General features: G+C 43.4%; 2 protein-coding genes and 2 pseudogenes across 7 annotated transcripts; 2 read left to right on the forward strand and 2 right to left on the reverse strand.

Annotated features, from left to right (window-relative positions):
- Positions 1 to 654: 654 nt before the first annotated feature.
- On the forward strand, positions 655 to 11,386 carry LOC133918346 (aspartate--tRNA ligase 2, cytoplasmic-like). 5 transcript variants are annotated; one of them, XR_009909747.1, is made up of 12 exons: positions 655 to 1,342; positions 1,422 to 1,535; positions 1,633 to 1,746; positions 1,921 to 2,211; positions 2,304 to 2,414; positions 2,580 to 2,633; positions 2,736 to 2,815; positions 2,918 to 3,033; positions 3,328 to 3,442; positions 3,561 to 3,739; positions 10,586 to 10,929; positions 11,013 to 11,386. XR_009909747.1 is itself a non-coding variant. In XM_062362194.1 (10 exons), exons 1-10 carry the CDS (start codon positions 995 to 997, stop codon positions 3,685 to 3,687), a joined length of 1,470 nt encoding a protein of 489 aa, XP_062218178.1. In that variant the 5' UTR covers positions 655 to 994; the 3' UTR covers positions 3,688 to 3,864. The 5 variants fall into 5 exon arrangements, 1 of the variants encoding a protein (XP_062218178.1); XR_009909745.1 differs by lacking the exons at positions 10,586 to 10,929; positions 11,013 to 11,386 and adding an exon at positions 6,557 to 6,745; XR_009909746.1 differs by lacking the exons at positions 10,586 to 10,929; positions 11,013 to 11,386 and adding an exon at positions 5,749 to 6,516.
- On the reverse strand, positions 4,149 to 10,876 carry LOC133917307 (cycloartenol synthase-like; annotated as a pseudogene).
- A 1,393-nt stretch (positions 11,387 to 12,779) lies between the features above and the next one.
- On the forward strand, positions 12,780 to 14,064 carry LOC133918347 (AIG2-like protein D; annotated as a pseudogene).
- A 425-nt stretch (positions 14,065 to 14,489) lies between these two features.
- LOC133918345 (auxin response factor 5-like) lies at positions 14,490 to 22,844 on the reverse strand. 2 transcript variants are annotated; one of them, XM_062362192.1, is made up of 15 exons: positions 22,418 to 22,844; positions 22,120 to 22,238; positions 20,574 to 20,672; positions 20,435 to 20,491; positions 20,197 to 20,352; positions 20,016 to 20,100; positions 19,674 to 19,764; positions 19,378 to 19,542; positions 19,143 to 19,265; positions 18,923 to 18,998; positions 18,697 to 18,826; positions 16,276 to 18,161; positions 15,561 to 15,751; positions 15,037 to 15,246; positions 14,490 to 14,945 (listed from the first exon to the last, which is right to left on the reverse strand). In XM_062362192.1, exons 1-14 carry the CDS (start codon positions 22,491 to 22,493, stop codon positions 15,048 to 15,050), a joined length of 3,453 nt encoding a protein of 1,150 aa, XP_062218176.1. In that variant the 5' UTR covers positions 22,494 to 22,844; the 3' UTR covers positions 14,490 to 14,945; positions 15,037 to 15,047. The 2 variants fall into 2 exon arrangements, with proteins under 2 accessions (XP_062218176.1, XP_062218177.1); XM_062362193.1 differs by lacking the exons at positions 20,435 to 20,491; positions 20,574 to 20,672; positions 22,120 to 22,238; positions 22,418 to 22,844 and having other exon boundaries at positions 19,674 to 19,759; positions 20,197 to 20,230.
- Between the last annotated feature and the right edge of the window lie 1,238 nt (positions 22,845 to 24,082).

Raw genomic sequence — 24,082 nt, forward strand, 5'->3', positions numbered from 1 at the left:
CGGCTGCATATATTACCATGTAGAAAAAAAACTAGAGAACTAGTCACATACACTATATTTCAAACTAATTCATGACCTATCACAAATATTTCACATGCAACGTAATCTATCCAATAGACAGTCCTAAACTTTTATCAATGTGACGGTATGGGGCATCCGATCCCAACCAATCATATCCTTTTCCTTCAAAATCTATACTACAAGTCTTAGATCCTAACCAACTGAAATCTCCTAAATATTAGAAATTGATCAACAAAATAAGCTAAATTCGAAGAGTTACCTTCCAGGCGCAACTCTGACAAAGTTTGCTTCGATTTGCACCTCAAAACGTCGAATTTGAGGGAGAGATATAGTGGGGGTGGGCGGCACTGTTAGGGCTGTTCTCGGGACCGAGCTCGGCTTGGGAGAAAGAAGGAGGAGAGGGATAAAGGAGAAGGGGCCACGTGCAACTTTATATTATGGTGTGTTATAGTCGTGACAGATAACTTATTATATACGATTTGGTGTGACACACCTCTATCATATAACCTAACATAAAAAGGAGATCGGGCTCGTGGACCAGCGTAGTAGCCTTAGCTCGGTGTGACAAAAGGGCTCCTTGTTAAAAAAATTGTTTGAAAAAGGATAACTTTTTTTCTGGCTCCAACAAGAACTAACGCAACAACTACTAGGCAGCTTCCACGAAGCTTCTAGAACCAATTGTTAGAGAAGGGCTCGACGATCCCGACGACCCTTGTCTTGCAACAACAGGACTGCGTTTTCGTGTTGATTGTGTTCGAGTAACATGCATCCTTGCGCCACAGCCCGTGTTGGATGAGGAACAGGAGCTGTGCCGGTTTAGGAATTGATTGTCTTTTCTTGTTTTTGAGTTGATTTATTCCTGTGTATCTCGAGGATTTCTTTAATTCGTTCTTGTTGTACAAGCATCCAACTCTCATCCATATATACCGAAAATCTTGGTCCGCGCCGCCGTCCGCCGTCGCAGGCAGGGCCCATGGCTTCCGGCGAGGAGTACCCCGAGGAGGAGAACTACGGCGACGTCTCCTCTGTGGGGGCCCTGCAGCGCGCCGGCTACGCCTGGGCGGACGTCGCGGCGCTCGAGCCGGCCGCGGCGGGCCGCGCCGTGCGCGTCCGCGGCGCGGCGCAGGAGGTGCGCGCCAAGGGGCGCGTGGTGTTCCTCGTGCTGCGGCAGGGATCGGCCACCGTGCAGTGCGTCGTGGCCGGTGCCGACGGGGATGTCGGGATTACGCTGTTCGCAGCGGGGCTGAGCCGGGAGTCAGTGGTGGACGTCGCCGGCGTCGTGGCGCTGCCCCGGGTGCCCGTCCGCAGCACCACCCAGCAGGTGTTCGATGTTTTGACTCACTCAGTTTGTACTACTGTTCTTGCGCTGCCGATCACGTCTGCTCATGGCAGGTGAACAGCTCGTGGAGATCCAAGTGCAGAAACTCCACTGCATCAGCAGGTCCGTCCCGAAACTCCCCATCAGCGTCGACGACGCAGCGCGAAGCGAGGAAGATGTTGCAGGAGCCAAGGCTGTAGGTTCTTGTTCCAATCCATGCGCTATCCTTGCCAACTTATCCAATTCCATGTGCACGATGAATTCTTGACGTGCCTTACTGGACACATACATAGAGGGGGGAGCAGCTTGTTCATGTGGGGCAGGACAACCGGTTGGACTACAGGGTGATCGACCTGCGCACACCCGCCAACCAGGCCATTTTCACCATCGAATCCGAAGTCGAATACGTAAGTTTACAAGCTGATCACGAAACAAACTTGAAGAAAGATTCATATTTCAAATCCAGTTCCTGATAAATCAAAGCTAAGGCAGTGTTAAATGCTAATCCGCACACGCTGCAATTTGCAAAGTAGACCAAACAAAGTAACTTGTCCACCATTGACCATCCTCACGTCATGTAGATCTTCAGACAAGTGCTGCGGTCAGAAGGTTTCATTGGCATCCACACGCCCAAGCTGATATCCGGGTCGAGCGAAGGCGGCGCAGCGGTGTTCAAGCTGGACTACAATGGGCAACCGGCTTGCCTGGCGCAGTCGCCGCAGCTTCACAAGCAGATGGCGGTGTGCGGCGGGTTCCAGCGTGTGTTCGAGGTTGGCCCCGTGTTCAGAGCAGAGGACTCCAACACTCACCGGCATCTCTGCGAGTTCACAGGCCTTGATGTTGAAATGGCAATCAAAGATCACTACTTTGAGGTAACAAATGTTAATTCTGCTACCTCTGAACTCATTTGTGTCATTTGATTTGGCTATATGAAGACGAGTACATTGTTCTTCTCTCGCTACAGGTCTGTGATGTTGTCGATAGGCTATTTGTTGCTATCTTTGATCATCTGAACAAGAACTGCGTCAAGGAGCTTGAGGCCATCCAGAGACAGTACCCTTTCAAACCACTAAAAGTAAGCATGCCTAGATAGTTTCCAAGATTCAGATGCAAGATCAAATGGAACTTGGAACATGCATTTCTGTACGTTTACTTCACATAGTACAATAAAAAACATTTGTCGAGGACTCGTAATCGTATATTAATGCTAACATTAACTGATCGAACATGATGCTTGCAGTACTTGCAGACAACATTACGCATTGACTACGATGAAGGCATCCGAATGCTGAAGGTGCGTCATCTCCTCTCATGTCCACTGGAATTAAATCTGGCAGTGATCCGATTTTTTAACGGAGATGCCAGAGATTACTCCAGCTCTTTGTGTTGTCAACAGGAAGCAGGTGTCCACGTGGAGCCCATGGGGGACCTCAGCACACAGGCTGAGAAGAAGCTGGGAGAGCTTGTTCGAGACAAGTAACAAAGACTGCCTGATCTGCCGTGTGCCGTCAGAAATTCAGCATTGCATGCTTGGTTTGGGTAGAATCAGATTGATTGATTTGGGTGTTTTTCCAACAGGTATGGCACTGAGTTTTACATGCTCTGCCGATACCCGTCAGCAGTGAGGCCGTTCTACACCATGCCCTGCTCTGATGATCCACTCTTCAGTTACTCCTTCGACGCCTTTGTTCGAGGTAAGAAACGTGACAAACTGATAGGGGCTTTTTTTATACATGTTCTAAGAATTGGTCTACTACACAAGAGGAACGCATGCTTACATCTATTGGTGTGTGATCACCGGTTAGGCCGCTTGATCAGTTAGGTTAGGCCGTATAATCTCTTCTATATAAACCACGAGTTGGTTTCCGCATCACATTTTCTAAAATTTTAATAATTTACTCACTTTTGCTACTCACTCTCGTCCTCTGGCCTCCTCGCCTCATTTACAACGAATTGCTTACCGCGTCCACTGCATTCGCCTTTGGCAGGTGAGGAGATCATCTCTGGGGCGCAGAGGGTGCACGTCCCTGAGCAGCTGACGAGGCAGGCAGAGGCAAGGGGAATCGACGTCAACACCATCGCCACCTACCTCGACTCGTTCCGGTACTGCACCGCTCAACTCACTCATCTCTTCTCCACCTGCCGTGTCTGTACAACAAGCATCCGGTGGCTGCCGATGGTTTTCTGACAAACAGAGGCCGTGTTTTCGTGCCGAGCGCAGGTACGGCGCGGCTGCGCACGGGGGGTTCGGCGCGGGGCTGGAGAGGGTGGTGATGCTCTTCTGCGACCTCGGCAACATCAGGAAGACGTCGCTCTTCCCTCGCGACCCCAGGAGGCTGAAGCCGTGACGAGAACGCCGCTCGCTCGTGAATTGTGATGGGATCTCACGCATCTCAAAATGTAAGTATGCAGCAAACTAGTGTGTTGGATTGCTTCTTCCTAACTTCTAGTGTGAGAACTGACAAGAGCAAAATAATAACGCGACACAAAACAGGGCTACCAGCCTTCAAGCATTGCTCCGAGAATTGCGTTCGAGCTACCAACATACTACTAGAAAACTACGAGCACCACTGCAGAGTACCGAGTACCACCATCTATCAACTGGCCTGAAACTAGCTGCATTATTCACCCCTTCAAATATACATTATTCGAACGAAGAGAGCATCGCCTGAACGTGGCTACATTATAAGGACTAGATTCACAAAAGAGGTTCCAAGTAACCACACCTTTCCAGCATGTACCCAAACAACAAAGCTAGTCCTTGTGTGCCAAGGTAGAGCGGCATGAATCCAGTAGTGGTAGTGGGAAGCTATTTCTTGCCAGCAGCGAGGACTCGGCACTGGTACTCTCTGAGAGCCCAAATTGGGAAGATGTTCCTGTACTGGGAGTAACTGATAATGCAGTTTTTGCTGAAGACCCCTATGATCTCCTGTGTGGGTACAAAAGTTATTCAAGATATAAGAAGATGTTAAGTAGTTATAAACAAAAATTAACCCTTTGAGTAGTTAGAACTTCATCCAAAATCAGTTGAAAGGAAAAGGAAGCCAAAGAAAAATACTTTCCTAATATTCAATTTTACTGGCTATGTTACTTAATCAGAATTTCCATGCGACCGGTTTACCATGTTTAACAAGACAAAATGAAATGCCTAAAATAGTCCAATGATTAGATGTCCAGAAAAGAAAACGAGATTACATCCATCAATCAGTACATATACCACTGTTTTCTTTTTTCTCAGCAATATATATGCCTAGAATATTCAATCCATTTTTCTCCTTTGGCTTCTGAAGCAGTGTTATAAATTGAGAATATATGAGATGGACGAAAACGTTAGCGTTAGTTTTTCTGTGGATCAATTGTGACTTACTTGCTGAGGAAATTCTCCATCCTCCAATAGCAAATTGATGAAAACCTTCGCTGCTCGATGTAGAGGCGTTGGATCTCTCTCAGCCTATACCAATAAGTACCGTTGTGAATGTGCGCATCATATCAGCATAACAAAATCCACAAGCTAAATCATTAGCACAAAACAAACCTGTCCTGCATCAATTAGGGCCAGCATGGCCCAACCAGTGTTCATTGCATGAGGTCGCGTGCCTTCAAGATTGGTGTAAACCTGATTGAATGCATGCCAAAAGATGGTTATGTCTTCGAAATTTCCAAGAAGGCTAGATGCATCTAAAGAATCAACACTGTACCACTGTTTTACCGACTAGTTATTCAACAATTCAAATGCATATCCACCGCATGATCCTTAAAGGTAAAAGTGAGGGAAGAAGGAATGGCGAACTCAAACAGTGTGCCACTTTGTGCTCAAAATAGGAACAGTTTCTCTCTCGATTTAGTGTCCACTGTGTTGTCTCGTTACATAAATTAGGAACACTAAAAGTAAAAACCAAAGCCAACTTACACTCTGGAAAATCTTGAATTCTTGATCATAGCACACAAATGATGAAAATTGGAATAGATAAACGTAATGCAGCAAAACATCACAAGTATATCCATGATACTGGTAATGGGAAAGTGGAGTTATTTTCAAGAAACTGGTAGAGACGAATTTACCTGGTCTTGAGACGACAAATAGCTTTCTCCCCAGCCACCGGAAGGAAGCTCTTTTGACAACAGAAAGTCACATGCCTTTCTGATTGCAGGACTATTCTCAAACGTCCTACCAGCAGAAATTAATCCCTTCACTCCAAACCAAATGCCGTAGGTGAAACAAACAGCCCAATAACCGTACCTGATGGAAAACAGATAGAGAACAATGTCGAGTGTTATATGCATCTAGCATTGGTATTATTTTGAAAGGAGTTCACATACTAACCATGAACCATCGCTTCTTTGAATATTCTCAATGAAATTAGCAGCTTTGCTGATACAGTTGCCCACCTCTTTCCTGCGGTGCCCAGGGTAGAGCTTTTTGAATGATGTCAGGGCCAGAATTGCTGCTGATGTAACATTCAACATACCTGCCAAATGAGTTTTACATTTTTCAGTTTGCTTTATACATGATAAATCAGCACCAAGAACTTACAATGAAAGGGTTATTGCATCTTACGGGTAATCAATCATAATGTTCCCAAAGGTCTCAGCAGGATTAATAAGCTGAATGATTTAAAATATGATGTCAATATAGACCAAACATATTCAAGGGTCACATGGAAGAATGCTCGTAAATAAATGAGAAAGATTTCGAAGAATAATGTTTAATTATACTTCTGAAACAAAGCAGGCATATCTGTATTCTATCAACAGGAAAATAAAGAAATTTTCATTACAAAGAATAATAAAGAAATTCACAAGTGTCATGATTAACTTGGCAGTTGGCATTCTACGATTCCAATTTACTTCAGAAAGTAGAAAATTTAAAGGTAACCTCCCAGTCATGCTATGATTAGACATGCGCAAACAAGGAAAGGAGGGTCCTGAAAGAAGTTCACTGCTCACCTCCAGCCAGGTATAAGACCTTGTGAGTTCAAATGTTGCAAAACCACCATTATCATTCTGTGAAGGTTAACAAAAACTTATGAGACATGGTACCTCCCACAGAAACATGCGTGCGATATAATAAAAACACAGATAAAATAAAAATGATAGAATCAAATAGGAACTGCTGACAGCAAAAACTTGACTTGAAAGTTCAACATCTACTTTTAAGGACGGGTCTATGCCCATAATAAGTGGGTTGCTGCTCATTCAATGAATCCCATTTTTCAGTGTAATATGCCTTGTCCCATGAAAAAATCCAGTCAGTTGTGATCTGATCAGAAGTGAAAATACGGTCATCTATGAATTGAATGTTCAAGGCCTCCAGGGTTAGGCGACATACATGCATCACTGGCACTTCCCTCGACCACTAGGACATTCGCAGCCCTTGTCCGAAAGGCATAAAGGCACCTCAAGACATAAGTAACCTATGCGACATTTACCTACCTGCTGCTGCAGAAAATATGAAAAACTTTGCCATCCTATTACTTTTAAGGCTTAGCGAGTATTTACATAACACACACAGACTTTACAATTTTACATTGACCATTTTGTAGGAAAACTGATTCAATAGCAGAAATTGACAGAACACAGAGACAAATACAAAGATGCTTACCATATAAGACATAAGACAATTGACAGAATCATAAAGTCTATTAGCTTCCACTGGTTCGCCAACAATTTGTGGAGATATCTTTGATAACAATAATGAGGCCTGGAGGTAAACGAGAATAGCAACTACCAAAATAATTAAAATAAATAATTATGATGATGTGCTTGACATGTGCTTTTCAAGAATACCAGCACATAAATGACAAGTAGGGATGGGTATGAAGTGATCTATGGATCCAATCTGCTTCAATTCAGCTAACTACTTCGCAATATGAGGTAGAAAAATTATATAGTTAGTCAATTAAGTTGAACTAGAGTATTCGGAGCTGGTTCGGAGCATCCAGGCTCGGACCCTCCGGGTGACCCTCCGGAAGAGGTGCTCGGTTACTGTTTTTTTATTTGACTGGCTCGGAGTATCCGGGTGAATCCGGACTATCCAGGTTCCGGAGTATCCAGGACATCCTCCGGGAAAAGCTCTCGGTTAGCATTATTTTAACTTGACTCGGAACCTCCGGATTGGTCCAGACTATCCGGGATATACCGGACACTCCAAGTGAGGTTCCGAACGAAATTCTCGGCTACACAATTACATAACTACCCGAAGTCTACGGGTTTGTCCGGATAATCCGAGCGATACAGACTTGATTTCTTCACGATTTTTCCACTCGGGTGATTTGGCTCATATTACAAATATGTGCTACACAAACGTGCATATGCCTTATCCAAGAGATCATAAACCAAACTCGCACCCTAAACCCTAACCAATTTTGAACACAATTCATCGGACAAATCCTGCTGAACCCGGAGTATCCGGGTGAGTCCGGAGTATTCGGGTTAGCTAGAATGCTGCTCTTGAGTGGATTTTTGGTTGATTCGAGTTGCGATCTTTTCCAAGCGTAAAGGGAATATGTTAGGGATAGTCTAAGGGTACTAGAACTTGCTCATCAACTATCAATACGACTCTAAAGCTCATATTCAACCAAAACTCCATTTTTGCTCAAAAAGCTCAAGAATGCTAAGAACTTCAAGAACTACTTGATTCCTCCACGAAAACAAAAATGGATTGGATAGATGAGTAGTTTATGAGCTAGAGAATGCAATGGTACCACATGCATACCTTGAATCCTCCACTTGAGCTCGGATTTTGGAGAAAAAAGGGAGAGTGCTTGAGTGGGTGAGGGAGAGAGGAAGGGGGCTGCTGCTGCAGCTGGGTGGGGAGAACATGGGGAGTGAGTAGAGAGAGAGAGGGCAGGTTGGCTGCCCCTTTTGAGTGGAGGAGGTGTGGGTCCGGGTGGGTCCCGCATGTTAGAGAGAAAGATGTCTGTTTTAACTGCGAATATAATTCTTTTCTCTTCCGAATTTCTTTCTCTCATCTAATTGATTTCAAATGAAGTGCTTTAGTGCGCCAAAATAATTTACCTCAAAATTAATTATGATGCTAATGATGCATGATTAAGCTTAATCACGCGATTATGAAATTTGGGATGTGACAGAAGGTATATGTGGCACACATTAATTAGCACGCAAGATGAAGTGGTTATTGAAAATAGCTGATTTTTATTAATCTACTATGCTTAATTATTGTTTCAAGTATTATAAAAGATGCGATGTATGTTAACAGTTTGGTGATGTTCAATTAGTTCATGCTGTTATGATGCATCCTATTATCAAACTATGGTTGTTCCAAGGTTGGAGTTTGGATTTTATTGGCCAGGTACATCCTCTGTCCTTTAATCATTGTTTAATTTTGGTGGCTACTGATTATTTTACTAAGTGGACTGAAATTGTTCCTCTCAAGAACTTGACACATAAGGAGGTGATTAATTTTATATTAGAGCATATTGTTCATAGATTCGGTATTCCACATACTTTAACTATGGATCAAGATACTTCATTCATGTCACATCAGATACGTAAATTTGCTGAGTTAATTTAAATTAAGATTCTCAATTCATCTCCATATTATGTTCAGACCAATGGTCAAACTGAGTCAAGTAATAAAATTTCGATTAAGTTCATTAAGAAAAAATAGAGGAACATCATAGAAGATAACATGAAGTTCTATCGGAGGCTTTGTGGGCACACCGTATATCTAGATATGGTGCCACTAAAGTTACATCGTACGAACTTGTTCGTCAAGAAGCTATTTTACCTGTTGAAGTAAATCTTAATGCTTTTAAATTGGCCGAGTAGAATAACCTATCGGCTGTGGATTATTATAGTTTAATGATGGACATGATTGATGAAGTGATAGATGAAAGATTTAAGGCTTTGAGGGAGATCGAGAAGGATAAATTAAGAGTACCCAAAGTCTACAACAAGAAGACTATTTTGCATGTAGAATCGAATGACAACAAGTTTAGCAAATGGTCTCCGAGTTGGGAAGGCCCATATAAAGTTCTAACTATCGTTCCTGAAAATTTTAATTTGCTAGAAAGTTTGTAAGGAGAGAAAATACCTAGAGCTATTAATGGGCGATACTTGAAGAAATTTTATCCTAACGTGTGTCAAGATGCTTAAAGGAATATGGTCGATGTATTGATTACCATCGTCCTACGGAATATTAATGTCCAGTGTCTTAATCATCGCTCTAAGTAGGTAGGAAGGGAGATGATATGTTTTTAATGAGCAAGCTTCACCAAAAAAATAGGGAAACATGTGTTAATGACAAGATTTGGTATTTATAATGATCATTGCAGTAATGACTGGCTTAATGAGATACCAGCGATCAGTACATCCATTGATGAACAGTACTCTGATCACGATGAACAGTACTCTGACCATAGTAAACAATACTCGGGTAGATAAATAGTACCTCCGATCAGATGAACAGTAACTCCGACTAGTGAGGCGATCAGTGACCACAATTTGTTTCAGTAATTGGTATTTGGATAGGTGTAAGAGTTGGTTGGATTCAAGTATATGGATACGTCAAGCATGTAGTCGAATCCAAAAAGGCTGAGCTGCAATAAAGGATACTTGAGTAGATATATGGGAGTTTACGTGGTCGATTAGGAAATGTATGTTAGTTCTAGAAAGTTTGGAGAACAAAATGCACAGCTGAATCATATATGTAAGTCTTGTTCAGTTTAAATTAAGAGTCCTGATCTCTTACAGTTAAGACCTGTCGCCCTTTAAATATGAGAGGGTCATGGCTGATCGAGAAAATCAATCGATCAAAACACAATCTATATTTCATTTTTATCTCTTTTGCTTAGTTTTTGTAGTCATGTTCTATCTTCTAATATATACTGCTATCTGTTCTTGACCTTGACGACTAAGGACAACCCGCCAGCCATTCGCGCTCCGACAGTGTCTCTCCCGAGTGTGCGTGACAATGAAGGTCCGATAATGTAGCGCTATGACCGAAATATCTTGAGTACTGCTTGTTGGATTGTGCACATAAGGTGCTTAGTGTTTAGCGTGGCACGTTTTCGCATCAACAGGTACCTACTGCACATGCAGGGGCAGAGAATACATAGAACAGAGGACTCTGTTTTCTTTGAAAATTTTAAGCGGTCGCAAATGAGCATGTAAACGTACCAAAATAATAAGTTCTTGCTGGAAAAAATTGCATTGTAGGTCTGTGCTTTTATTTTCGTCGTGCAGCATTTTGACGCGCGTCCTGTCACGTGGTGTTTGCTGCAGAGTGCAGCACGGCGATGGTGCGCTGGGCGAGGGCGCGTATCGCATCCTGAAGCAAGACTCCGGCGGGCGGCGCCCGCGCACGCACCTCGTGTACATGCTGGAGCTCCCCACCCGCGGCGCCGGGGAGCGGCAGGAGGCGATGAACGTGGAGCCGGAGGCGTCCTTCCTCGTGCAGTGCAGGTCCAGAACCCCGACCCGCCCTCCTCCGGCTCCGGCGGGTTCCGCGGGCGGCAGAACAATCGCCGGGCGGCGTTCCCGGCACACCTGCAGGGCACGTTCGGGAGCAGGCATTGCATTGCAGAACAAGCCGCTCGACGCGACCTCATCGCCTCACCCGTGTGCAGGTGCAGCACAGCATTCGTCTCGTCTCGTCTCGTCTCGTCTCGTCTCTCTCACGGTCCTGATCAGGAGTGCATTTGGATAGCAGATCTGGTACGGTGGTGCGGCTCCGTTGTAGATCTCTGGTGGCTGGTGGAGCCACCGCTTAGCTCAAAACCAGAACGCCATGAGCAGGCAGCTTGAACGATGCCACAGGCCACTCACACTCACGTCTTGTGTGCTGCCTGCCTCCGGCGAGCCTGAGCCCATGCATCACACGACCGCGGCTTGCACAGGCGACGATGCCTGCGAGCCCGCGATGCTGGTGCTAGCGTTAGGGTCGGGTCGACCATGGGTGCGTGGTCGGCGGCCTGCACACGATGGAGCATCACCCCAAGCTGCCAGTTTCTTTGTTGTGAACGATCGATCGATTGATCGATCTGGTATATATATCAACATGGCTCATCTAACCAATTTAAGGTAGCTAGTGCATGCATGCTTAGAGATCGAGGCAAGCAATGGCTTAACGTCGGTCAATGCCATGGCATGGCATGGTGACTGAAGCCATGCATCCAAGATTATTCCAGCAAGAAAGCACTAGTCCAAAAGGGACATATAAAATAAGGGGGGCAGAGGTCGACTTGTGAAGTGAAGCTAGCATGCATATACAGGGGCGAAGGACGGTGAGGGCCAAGTGGGCCATGGCCCCTCTAACCTTGAATTTTTATTAAAGAAACACTTAAATTTACTACTAAGTACTAATAAATTACTAATTTAGCCTCTAATCTGCCCCCTAATCTGATTGGCCCTCTCTCTTTTTTCAAGCTCCGCCACTGTGCATATATCTCTTCCTCTCTAAACACACACAGAAAAAAATCTCAAGTCCAAAAGTTCATTTGTAGCCTGCTTGACATAATCTCAAGTCCAATACGAGAATATAATCTCTCCAGAGCTCAACACTAGCTGGCTCGTCTTGCGATCCATTCCTCGAGTGAGACGATGTCAGTTCGATCCAAAGTGCGCTGCATGAACGGGCGGTCATGCATGCATGGTGTAGACGTGCTGTAATCACCAGACACGCACGTCCGTGCTCAGTCGATCGCGCAGTTTGAGAGATTATCTACGTCTTCACGAACACGACGCCAATTGTATATTTTACAACCCTTCCTCTGTATACGGGGAAACTACCATACATCATGAGCTGCTACACTACACAGGGGACGAGGCCAGGAATCGAACATGGGGCTTACTCGCTAACGTTGATAGCAATTATTAAATATTGTAGTTATAATTCTTGCTGATTGATTTTATGTAGTACAAAAGTATTCTGATAAGGAGTTTATATGGTCCGATTCAATAGTTCGCTCGTATTAGTATTTTCAGCGTAACTGAAACTTAAAATTAACTAGCTTATAAAACTTTCTTAGCCTCTTCATCGTGGCTAAACAAATCAATAACTAAAGGCTATCAAAACATACTAAAATTGGAAAAATGAATTAGATTTTTCATGACATCATCATCACAACTAAAGAATACTAATAATTACTCCTACCCCTACAGCCCTACCGATTAATCTAATCCAATAAAATTAAACTTTTTTGTTGCTTATTGTACTAGTAATTGTTTGAGTTGAAATTTTTTGAATAGCTATATTATAGAATTCTCTACACTATATATTTTTTTAGAATTTTGTACGACTATTTCAATAGTGTTTTAAATTTTGAGAGTATTGGAATGTTATATTTTCATTTATTATTAACATGTCGTACGTTGTAAGGGCGACAAGAGGACGGCGGTAGCCTAGTTTTATAATTTTTTCAAACAAATGGCTAATTTTGCAATTTTTTGATTTTCGAAATATAAAAATTAAAAAGATTATGATTACGATGCCCGTGCGGCTGGGCCGATGGCTGCCTGGGCTTATTGGGCTAAAAAATTTATTCGGACTAGGAGGTCCCCAGATTCGTTTTGGGGGCCCACCAAATGAAATGCATCGATCGCCGTCGGCCCGGCCAGCCTCGACCACCTGTCGTCGTCGTCGTCGTCCCCATGCCCCCGGCTCGGCGACTCCCCATCCTCCCACTCCCCCTCCCCCTCCCCCTCCCCATGGCGTCGCCGACTCCGGCGTCAGCGGCGGGAGGGCCCCACAGCGTGTCTGTGTACGGGACGCTGATGGCGGAGGAGGTAGTGCGGGTCCTCCTCGGCCGCGCCCCTCCCCAACCACCAGAGGTTCAGTATCGAGGGCCGCGTCTACCCGGCCATCTTGCTCATCAACGGCCACAAAGTTAACGGCAAGGTCCGTCCTTTACTACATGCCAGTCACAATCGCAAATACTTGCCTTTGCCAATTCGCCTCGCCATGTCTGCCCTGTCTGCTGTTTCTTGGTTGCGCGATGCAAACTCAAAAGAAACAGGGAAATGAACGCCAAGAGTTCCCGATTCAATCTGTTGTCTCTGTGCTACATCCGCGTTTTCAGGGGTGTCACTGACAGGGAGCTCGATGTGTTTGACATATTTGAAGATCAGGTATGTGAGGAAGGCTGATGAGGTCTCATTGACTGTGAGTACATTTCAATCGTGCAGACAGAGTCTGGATGCTCATGTTACCTGAAATTCAGGCATTCTCCTTTGAGATTCGTTGCATGGTTTCGATGATGGAAGAAAGTGATTTGGATTTTTCAGGATACGTCGGAGAAATTACTCGCCTATGCGTACGTATGGGGCGATGAGGATGATCCTGACCTCTATGGTCAATGGGATTTTGAGGTGAGAAAGTATATGATATACGTGTTTTTATATGGCATTACAATTTTACATTGAAGCCATCTGTTTCAACTCTTCAGGAATGGAGGAAGGTACATTTGAAGGATTATCTCGAAATGACAAGCGAATTCATGGAGGAACTGGAACAATCCTAATCGGAACCCTGGGCTTGAAGCGGTGAAATCTACAAATCATTCTCCCAGAAGGATTAATTCGCAAATGTATTGTATGTTCATTGTTCAACTGGTTTTCCAATCTCCACGTATTTGTAAAAAAAAAAAAGATCCTTACAGAATTAACATAGAAGCTGCGTTATACTTTTGCCTTTTGTGCTCATAGATTTGAGGACTGCAATTATACATTTCTTCATTGTTTTTGGATCAGTAAACGTTGCTTCAGCCATTTGCATGTCAACAAATTGACTCTTTTCTTCTGCCTGTTTATGCTGTGGTATCATTATATGGTTTCTGCTTCCCAGATACGTACCAGTGACCTATTGTACCTCTCTTGATCAACGATTGGGATTTGGAGCTGATTAGTTGGCAGAACAAGGGAGATATATCGATTTCTGTCATTAAATTTAGCCAAAACGAGGTGTAGAAAAGGATTCCTTTCGTAAAGCTAGTGCGAGGAACCCTGGCTATAACCAACAAAATCCAAACTTCCCACCAATAAATGGAGAATGATAAGAGGTTCGTTTGTTGAATTTGTCGGTCAAATTTTCTCAAAGTAAATAAAGGAATAACAATGGGGAGAAACAAAAAAAGGACATGTATTTGCAGGAATAAATCGCACTAAGAACAAATTTAAATTAGCAAGCATGTCCTGTAACTGTAAATATATTTAAATGGGATTCACATTAGACGATACTAATCAGTAGAACCTCATAAAATTTGCTTCAGCAGTTCATCTTTATAAAGATTATCTTTATAAAGATTCCATGCAACCCCAACAGCAGTTCAGTACAGATGCTCTCCACCAATATACTTATCTTCAGATTTGCGTAACCTACTCTCTGAAGTTCAGATTTGCCTAACACTCTGTCTGAAGTCTCAGTACTCAACAGTTCTAGGTAAGTTTAATTTCTCATCCCTACTTTGTTTCGACTGAGAAAACTAGACATATATCCAAAAGATAGCCTAATCTGAGAGTATTTGCGCTCCCAGGTATAAAAGCTGAGACATCTACCATTCTGCACTGGATGTCTTCTCTAGGCGATAATGTTATTGATGACTGGACGCTGCTGGTCTTTTGCAGCCATAGTCTGATCTGCCCTTTTCTGAATCCATAATTATGAAAGCTGATTCAACAAGTGAAACAGGGTGACAGGGATGACGACAGAGACTGGCAAATGAACTATGTGTACGTACCTGTAATCAGGTCATTCGAATTGGTCAAAGAAGCCGATGGAAGGATTACCAGGGTTCTGGTCACAGCGAGGCCTCCAGGCGTTCCCACCATCTGAGCTGCTGCAAGCCTGGTTGGAGAGGACATTGTTCCCCAAATCACCATCTAAGCTCATCTGTTGCACTTCTTGAGGGGATAGGATCCTAATGCACCTCACACAGTTCATAAACTCCCTGTATAATCCACATCAGATTTCTATTAAGATGGTAACCTATAAAATCCTTCTTTTATCATAATTAGTGCATCTGCACACCTTATAAGCTCTACCATATACTTAACTATGCAACAGAAGACACAAGCTCATCGTTGTTTCACATTTATACATTTGGCTATAATAGTATCCTCCACTAATTGTATTCCACATTCCTGAACAGTATGCACATCTGCTCATCTATATTCGGCATTTTTACAAAATTTATTTTCTTGAAAACTATTTGAGAGTGAAATTCAAAAGTTGAAATAAGCACAAGTAGAAATGTAAACTTACTCCCATGGGTCATCACCGAGAAGCAGTATGTCATCCTCAAGATCCTTGTAGACTAGCTTCCAGCCTATTCTTTGTCGGTCTTCAAGTTGGCCCTCTATACCAAACATGCGAGCCAAAGCATGCTTCAATTCTTCATATCCAGAGAATCTACCTATGTCAATGGATCGGCCTACAGCTCCACGTTTGTACACCTACAAGACTTAGGTTAGGATCGCATGCAAAAGAATGAATGTCCACAACAAAGAAAGCACATGCTCAAGAGTTTATGGCTCCACACTAGCATGATTATATGAGGTCCCAATTCCCAAGTGTCATGTCCTTGAGAAGCTTTTAAAGCTGTAAGTGACCATCTCATCGAACACACATACAAGCATACTGCATGCATTCAGACCTCATCTGAATCACCATGTCAAAATTGTATAACTGTGAGCAGACTTCTCATTTTGTCATGATAACACTGCAGTATATATATATATATATATATATATATATATATATATATATATATATATATATACATATATATATATACTTGTCATATCTACTCCAATATTTCATCTTCTATTTAACAGGCAACAGTGATCAGAAGTATCTACCCTTCTTTCAGTAAAGCCCCGCAATTTACTGTCCAGTAATTAGTAAATGCACCAACAGAAATATAATGCTTGAATGTTATGCTATCGGTAGGTTGAGTTTGTAAAGGAGAAGTGCAAACCTTAGTGAATGTCCGCATTCTCTGGGGTGGAGGTGCAGAGGGCCAAGAATTTCTGTTCAACAAGGCACCATCGTTGATCGCAGAATCAATGGAATTGAAAGCTATATCAGACTGACCGAATGATTGTGAAACCATGGAGGTTGATATCTCTTGCTGAGCATCCTTTTGCATTTGGTAATTGTTCTCAACATCAATTGGCATATGATTCTGAGACTTAACAGACATATGATTCTGAGACTTAACAGGATTCAGTGCACTTATCAACAAGCCTTCCGTTTCCATAGGAAAACCTAAAGGGGCATCATTGTTGATCCCAAAGAAGGCACTGTTAGTTGGATCCACACCTTGAATTTCCACATCTGGAAGTGCATCTTTGAACATTTGCTGCTGATTGAAGTTAGAAGCGGGGAAGCCTTGATGCAAAAGTCCATCTGTTTGGGTAGGCCATAATGAAGTTGCTGATGAAGCTGTTTCCAGGTTGTCTGTTGATGGCACAATATTCACAAGATTTTCAGGACCAGTCCCACCAGTGAGTGACTTTGAGGTGATCACATTCTCCTTCACATTATGGTTCAACTTCGCCAGTTCCTTGGTCATTATTGGAGTTGCTGGTACAGCTTCCACAGAGGTTGGAATTGACATCAGAGCAGTTGATTGGAACACCTTTTCTGTGTTGATCTTGCAATGCTCGTTCCCACCTATGGTTGGGTGTGCTAAATGATTTCCATTAGTTGTGGAAGGTGATGTTGAGCAAGAAGGAATTTCTTCAGTAAGTACAGAATGTGCAGCACCCGGAATCATCAAGGGGCTTCCAGCTTTCGAGACGACATTGGTTGATGAGATCAGTGGAAAGGCAACATCTGACACATCTGCAAGTGCAATTTGTTTATGCGAAAGCTTCTGCTGTTGCTGTTGCTCCTGCTTCATTGGTGGTGGCATTTGTGATGCCTGCAGAGAAACTTTGCTATCTTGCTGAGGCATCATCCGCTGCAGGACAAGTGAATGTGAACTTGACAGCTGCTGTTGCATGTCCAAAAGTAACTTCTGCTGTTCCTGGATTAGCGGCAATTGTGAAAGTGTAACTGCTGGCTGTGATATGAGTGATTGCTGCTGTAGTTTCAGTAATAGCTGCAACTGAAGCTCCTGGTCAGACAACTGAGTCTGCTGGCCAGCCAGATTCACTAGCAGACCAGGCAACTTATTAGGCTGCTGCTGATTCTGTTGCTGCTGCCACTGCAGTTGCTGAAGTAAAAGATGCTGTTGTTGCTGCAGTTGCAAATTTTGTTCCTGTTGTTGCTGGGAAAGAAGCAGCTGTTGGCCACTGGTCCCTTGCTGGTTCTCAAGTGGAGATGACTGTTGTTGTTGCTGCTGCTGCCGCTGCATCTGATTCTGGATAATTGCCTTGGCCTGGACAAGATTGGCTTGAGCTTGGCTCAAAGGAATTGCTTGGTTGATGGACTGCTGTTGCCTCTGCTGGTTGCCAGCATCTTGCTTCTGTTCTTGATGATTGGTGATGGCATCAAGTTGATTAAACGACAGCGCTCCCTTGGACAGCTCATTGATAGGTTGCATTTGCTGAGGGAGTTTGGGAGAATTAAGCTGTGCGCTGCTTTGTTGCAGAAGATGGTTCTGCACATACAACTGCCTTGCAAGCTCAGTGGTGCCAAGATTTTGCATGGCAGGGCTACTTAGAGATCGCATGTACTCGGACTGTATGCCCGTGCTAGCTAATGAGGAGCTCTGTTGCCTGTTCATGTTCATCCATTGAACCAAGCTCAGACCAGGCATTGTAGTGTTCTGGGTCTGAGCGCCCTTTATGCATATCTCCTCACCAAGCCAAGGCATTGACCTCTTAAAAAGGTTTTCCATCTCTGATGAATCGTCATCTGTTAATTAAAATATAAAAGTGAAGCTTGTAAAGTATCAAAAGTGGTATACTGTTGTGATATACAATTTGCATTGCCAATCTAAAACTGGAACATGGATCTTAACGGACTGAACAGCTTTATGTCATAAACTTCCATATCCAGATCTCTTTGGTATTAGCCATAGAATATCAGCTCTTGCAATTCTGGTTTATGTGCACTTTTGGCACATTTAGCATATTCAAAAACAAATTATATCACTGGTTTATGTGCACCTTTTGGCACATTCAGCTCCATGCCATATAGAATTTTTGTGCATTCCTTATTCAGATTTTTCTTTTTAAGCTACTTGTCTATGTAGTAAGTACTGAAAGCGCAGTGTTAGTATGTTTCTTCTTTCCAGAGAAGATCATAAACAGTATCAGTAGCGTTAACACTGAAGGAGTCTAAGTGTATCATATTCAAAATAAAGAAATCCCTTGTCCCCGTTCATTCAGTTACCTCGATGATTTACAGATATCACTATGTAGTTGATCTTGATTAGTACCAGACATACCTAATTGCCTCGGGCGCTTCACACCAAAGAAAGGCTGGGGGCATATGAAGAAAGGAGCAGCAATCGGTTCAATCTCCCACATTGAAACTCTGTTCCGCCTTTCACCTGCTGCAGACTCATCCCAGCCAACCTACCAAATAACATTAAATCAGTGAATCAGAAACAAACTTAAAAAGGAGAATACAATGCAAGAGCTATCATCAACAATGGTGCTCAGAAATCCAACTTGTAAGTTGCGCCACTGGGAGGTTTTCCATCGTACAGGATCTAGATCACTTATACCTGTTATCGTACCCATGTACCTGAAAAACATTGGATAATTTCATTAGTAATATACGATGGGCAACAAAAACATGGTTAGCATCCTTTAGAACAAGAAATACAAATCGACTAATTGTCAATAGCTTGCCAAGTATAAGTTACATAGGTAAAAAAAGCTATTGTACCTTCTTGTTCCTAATTCCTCTGTCTCGAACATCATCCGGAAGCGTGTTCCTAAAGATATCTGGTTACTATGCAGTGCCTTCTGGTATTTGGCAAATGGGATAACAAATTCAGTAGGACTAGCCCTGAAAATCCATATGTTTCAGAAAAAATCAGTTTGATAGCTACTGAGTCACATAAAAAGCCTATTAAGTAGCTATCCGGGTTGCAAAATCATAGTGCAGGAACTTTACTCACCTGGGGTTGTAAAATATGGTAAACGGACTATTATTGGCAGCAGCATGGGCCGCTGCAGCAAGCACTCCTATGTGCATACTGTCACTTGAAAGTACTGAAGAAGATATATTAGTGGGTTGTCGGCTAGCCCGCCTGATTCCTAGTAGAAGTTGGTGCCTTTCGTCCCTAAAAATATCATGACACACAAAACATAAGGTGACATTTACACTCCAATTTTATTCATAATTTCACAGGTAAGTTGCTACGAGGAAGAACAAGGCAAACTTTTGCAAGAGGAAAGGGATCATGAAACTTACCTAACGAAAATGACCGAATCACCAGCAAATAGTCTCTTGCCACCCACGAAAAGGCTCCAGCCGGTAGTGAGTAAATGTCTTTTGGGCTGACCTGATTAATACACAAAATGATTAAGCGTCTTCAAACTTGCATTTACAGTCTGAGGGCATCTAATATCATCAACAGTGACTATAAAATTTGCAGACCATCCAGAACATAAATGAATGCTTTGCAAAGTCTTCAAACTTTCATAAAACTCCTTGGTTCAGGGGAAAAGAACTTGCGTGCAAACTGGAAGAATTCTGTTTATGCTGCCATATTTGCAGCATAAGAAATTTTACTCAGTGCTACATTTTACACACCTCGAAATATATGACGAAATGTCCACACATTGTCGTGTATGTCTCTGGCTTGCAATTCTTGTGCTGGAGGCTGCATATTGAAGTCCTACAGGGCAGAGTACCAAAATTACAATGCCACTATGATGTTGATAAACAGCAAGCATTCTGTTGCAGAAAAGCTGGATATTTGATGCATGCATACCAGTGGAGGTAATATCTTCTCTGCAGCACGGCGAGGCACAGAGAAGCCTCCATGTGTACTTGTGTCACTTGCAGTAAGCGTCTTACAGAAGAACTCATTCTGTGGCCTTGCTTGTTTTAGTGCAAGCTCTGAAAGCTGTAAAGCCTCTTTTCCATACTAAACCAAACCCAAAGTTATGGTTTACGGCATTGGAACAACCAAGGGACTTTTGGGAAAACCACAAATTCTAGATGCTCACCGTGTTCACTGGCTGAAGAGTCATTTGTGCATACACCTCATCAGTGTCTGTGTCTGCCTGAGAATAAAAGAGAGATGATTTTAGAATTGGTGATTGCAAACTCCATGTCAGAAAGGACTGGTGAGGAACTGTATATTACATGCAAAATAACACTATGAAGAAGACATATCAACTTCGAGGGAAGATTTGGGTAGCTTGGCACATGTGCATCAATATCCTTTTGCATAGAGGCTGCAACCTGAATCAGAAACATACTAGTTCAAGCATAAACTTTCTGTTCTGAAGAAGGCGAAGAGTACTGGTATCCAATAAGATTCTAGGTAACTTTTTTCTTAATATCTCAAGGAGTTCAAAAATTGCAGCCAGATGAACCTAGCTGCAAGTATGTGGACCAATATTCATTATTTTCCAGTGACATACCACTACTTTCTGTTCTTGTGTCCATTGTGCATGAGCAAATATTTATCTTTGAGGCATTGTTATTTCGAACTGTGGAAGCGTGGAGACCATCAGTACACTGAGGATTTTGCGATAAAAGACCATTTCATGAAATGATTAAGAAAGTAGAACCATTCAAACATGCTTCCCCTTTTGCAAACCCTTTCTGCAGTTTGACTAAAAAAATGAAGTGAAAAGTAGTCTGCAGTTCAAAAGGAGCACCGCATGATTAAATTTTTCTTATATACACTCTTTGTAAGTACACTGATAGAGGCTTCTTCCACATACCATCATGTGCTACGCAACCAAATGTCATACAAACAAAAGGATTTTCTTTTCTTTTCTTTTGAATTAAAAACAATTTATTTTCTCATCTTTCTAAAATAATACAATAGTAGTTGTAACACTAGTCCTCCCAAGACTGGCTTTTTGATCTATAATTCATCTTTTTACGTAATTCAAGCATCATATCGTATGATAAGAAAATCTTTCTCAAAACACGGTATTCCAGTGCCAAATCATAGGAAGGTGCAACAGAAATTACCCATCCCAGGACCATAAATGCAAGCAATCCACGTGTATAGAGGATGCTTCATGTACATCAAACTCCTTAACAAGAAAATAATACACATCACACCAAAAACCAACAGGGAAGAGAAGCAAGTAGGCCCCCAATAATTCCAACCACTTTGGCAATGAGCTATATTAGAAGCTACCAGCACTGGAAGATATAAGCAACAAAGCCAAATCTTCTCACTGCAGTGAACCATAGGAATCCTCTTGTAGCCTTGTACCAAAAAGGGAAAAAAAACACGCATTGGAGATTAAAGATCTGAATGAAAATATTTCACTAAAAGCTTGGTACTTAAGAAGATAATGGGGAACTATTCCACTTAGCTTGGCAACAATTAGGCATCACCACACGAAATAAAAAGGTAAAAAATGTTTTTATTACTACACTAGTAGCAATTGCAACCAAGAACTCACAGAAAAACTGAAGCTTTCACCTGAAACACAGGAATAAAACTACAAAAATTCTACAAGAAACATGAGAATCATAGAACATCGACATGAAATCGATAAACCAACCCAAGATGTGATCACAAAATCCCATAGAAGAAGTGGACCCATCACCGTGTACCACGAGAACAGAGCATCCCAAAGACAGTAGCAATGGCTTCAAATCTTCAACGACCGTAACAAGGAGTAGAAGCACAGAGTGGGCATGACGAGGAGGCAGCTCTCACCTGCTCGCTGTGGCCCTGCGGGAAGTAGACGACGAGGCTGCCCACCGGCGGCAGCGACACGAGCGGGCCCGCGCAGGCGTACCACAGGTCCGCGTTGATCGCCGGCGCCTTCCGCTCCCCTGCGCACACCGCCGCAGCGGCCGGCGTCAGCGACAGAACACCAGAAAAGGAGGCACCTTTCTGTACTTTGGCAGACCACACGCTCAAATGCAAACTACGCACTCTCTTGGGCACTCCGCCTCTCGCGTTCCGTCAAAGCTCGCGACAGGAATGCGCAAGAGGAAGGTAAAAGAAGTACCTTCGCATGGCCCCCCGCCGGCGGAGGCGGCCGCGGCCGCGGGGGTGACAGCAGAGCTCGCCGGGGACTGCTTCATGGTTGTGTGACCACACGGGAGCTTCACTGGTCCTCAAGCATGGAGCAGGGGCGCTGCGCCACGTCGCTTCCAGCCAGACGGCGCCGCCGCCGGCCAGCCGGATTCTTGGCAGCAAGAAAGCCACTTGCTCAGGCAGCGGCGCCTCCCGACAACGCGAGCAGCAGCTAGCGCACGAAGACCAAGGACCTTCCCAGAGAGAGAGAGGAGTTGAGCTGCCTGGGCTGGTTGGTGCGTCGTGCGCTGCGCCTCGGGAATCAAAACGAAACGCTCCTTGTTTCTCTCTTTTTCCTCGTCTTCTTGCGAGAACGGAGAGAGTCAGGCAGAGTCCTGCATCTCTCGCTCAGCCCAGCCGCGTCTCTGACTTTATGTAGCGTCTTTGAAATGCTATGATAAAGTTTTTTTTTTCTCGATAAAAAGTTTTTTCTTTCTTGAATATTTTTATGTCTGCCGTGCTTTATGGAGTACTTGATAAACTTATTTTTCATAGTCATGACCAATAATAATGTGTCATAGTGACAGCAACAAGGAGTTTACTAGTGGGGAAAGACGTCGACGGCTCCGTGTGCTTATGGAGAGGTGTTTGGATAATTTGGCACCATAAATGTCAATGAGTCGGAGACGGGAGTGGATTTGTCTCTAATTCAGTAGAGGGGTGAATGTTCCAAGAACGAGGGCATACTTCTGCTCAAATTCTTATTTTTTTCAATGGATTTAAGTATTCTTTGGTGAAGTTGCAAAAGTCTACTAACTGATATGTCCTTGCTAAATTTTTAGACTGAGTCTACATCTAATTGTAAGCAGGAATATAGATTGTATGTTAATATATAAATGATCAACTCGTAGTTGATGTGCGTGCACATGTTGTTAATGGCGGACTAGCAAAGATCCTTCAAGAAAGAATAATTATTTTTTTTTCTACTCTAACCCATGGCGCACTCCTAATGCCTCCCGATCTCTCGCGCTCCCACGAGAACTCTAGAACACTCCATGTTGTCACCGCCACCGATGCATGACGTGTCTGCGCAAAAGAAATTACTAGTACATTAGAGCTGAGAGAATCGATTAATCAGGTAGTGATAGATGCACAATGAGGTTGTATCGTACGTGTGGCTGTGGTGGTTGCTCCTACTCCGGTGTTGGCATTGCCACGCCATTGCCGTTGTCCGCGTCGTCGACGAAGCACTTGTTCCTCCCACGCCACGACACCATGAGCATCGCTGCCACCAGGATACCAAACACCACCACTCTTGCCACCATTGCCCCCAGCCACTATGGCGGCATTCTTGCCGTGCCGACTCTTGGATCGGGGCGGAGGTAGGGGCGCGAACGCCAGTGTGGCCGTGTTAAGCGGCGTGGGGCTCAGACCCACGACTACGGAGAGGCATCGAATGCTTAAGCCCTACTTATTTGAGTTTATGTTGGTTTTTGCTTATCAGAAGCTAGAAGTTTAAACAAATAGCATGTTTCTGCTGGCTTCTGTTTGTGGTTTTCTGAGAAGCAAAATAGTCTTTACTGCTATAAAAACTTGAGAAACCAGAAGCAAGTCTGGAGAAGCTTTTGTCAGAAGAAGGCTTTTAGAAAAGGCATGG

Source organism: Phragmites australis, chromosome 5, assembly GCF_958298935.1.
Source record: "Phragmites australis chromosome 5, lpPhrAust1.1, whole genome shotgun sequence".
NCBI lineage: Eukaryota > Viridiplantae > Streptophyta > Magnoliopsida > Poales > Poaceae > Phragmites > Phragmites australis.

Excerpts from the sequence above, each read along its gene's own strand:
- LOC133918346 (XM_062362194.1), top strand. The coding sequence starts at position 995 with ATGGCTTCCGGCGAGGAGTACCCCGAGGAGGAGAACTACGGCGACGTC. Across the intron at positions 1,536-1,632 it reads ATGTTGCAGGAGCCAAGGCT|AGGGGGGAGCAGCTTGTTCA; the intron begins GTAGGTTCTTGT and ends ACACATACATAG. Across the intron at positions 2,634-2,735 it reads AAGGCATCCGAATGCTGAAG|GAAGCAGGTGTCCACGTGGA; the intron begins GTGCGTCATCTC and ends TGTTGTCAACAG.
- LOC133918345 (XM_062362192.1), bottom strand. The coding sequence starts at position 22,493 with ATGAAGCAGTCCCCGGCGAGCTCTGCTGTCACCCCCGCGGCCGCGGCC. Across the intron at positions 18,999-19,142 it reads GAGGAATTAGGAACAAGAAG|GTACATGGGTACGATAACAG; the intron begins GTACAATAGCTT and ends AATGTTTTTCAG. Across the intron at positions 15,752-16,275 it reads GAATGCGGACATTCACTAAG|GTGTACAAACGTGGAGCTGT; the intron begins GTTTGCACTTCT and ends TAAGTCTTGTAG.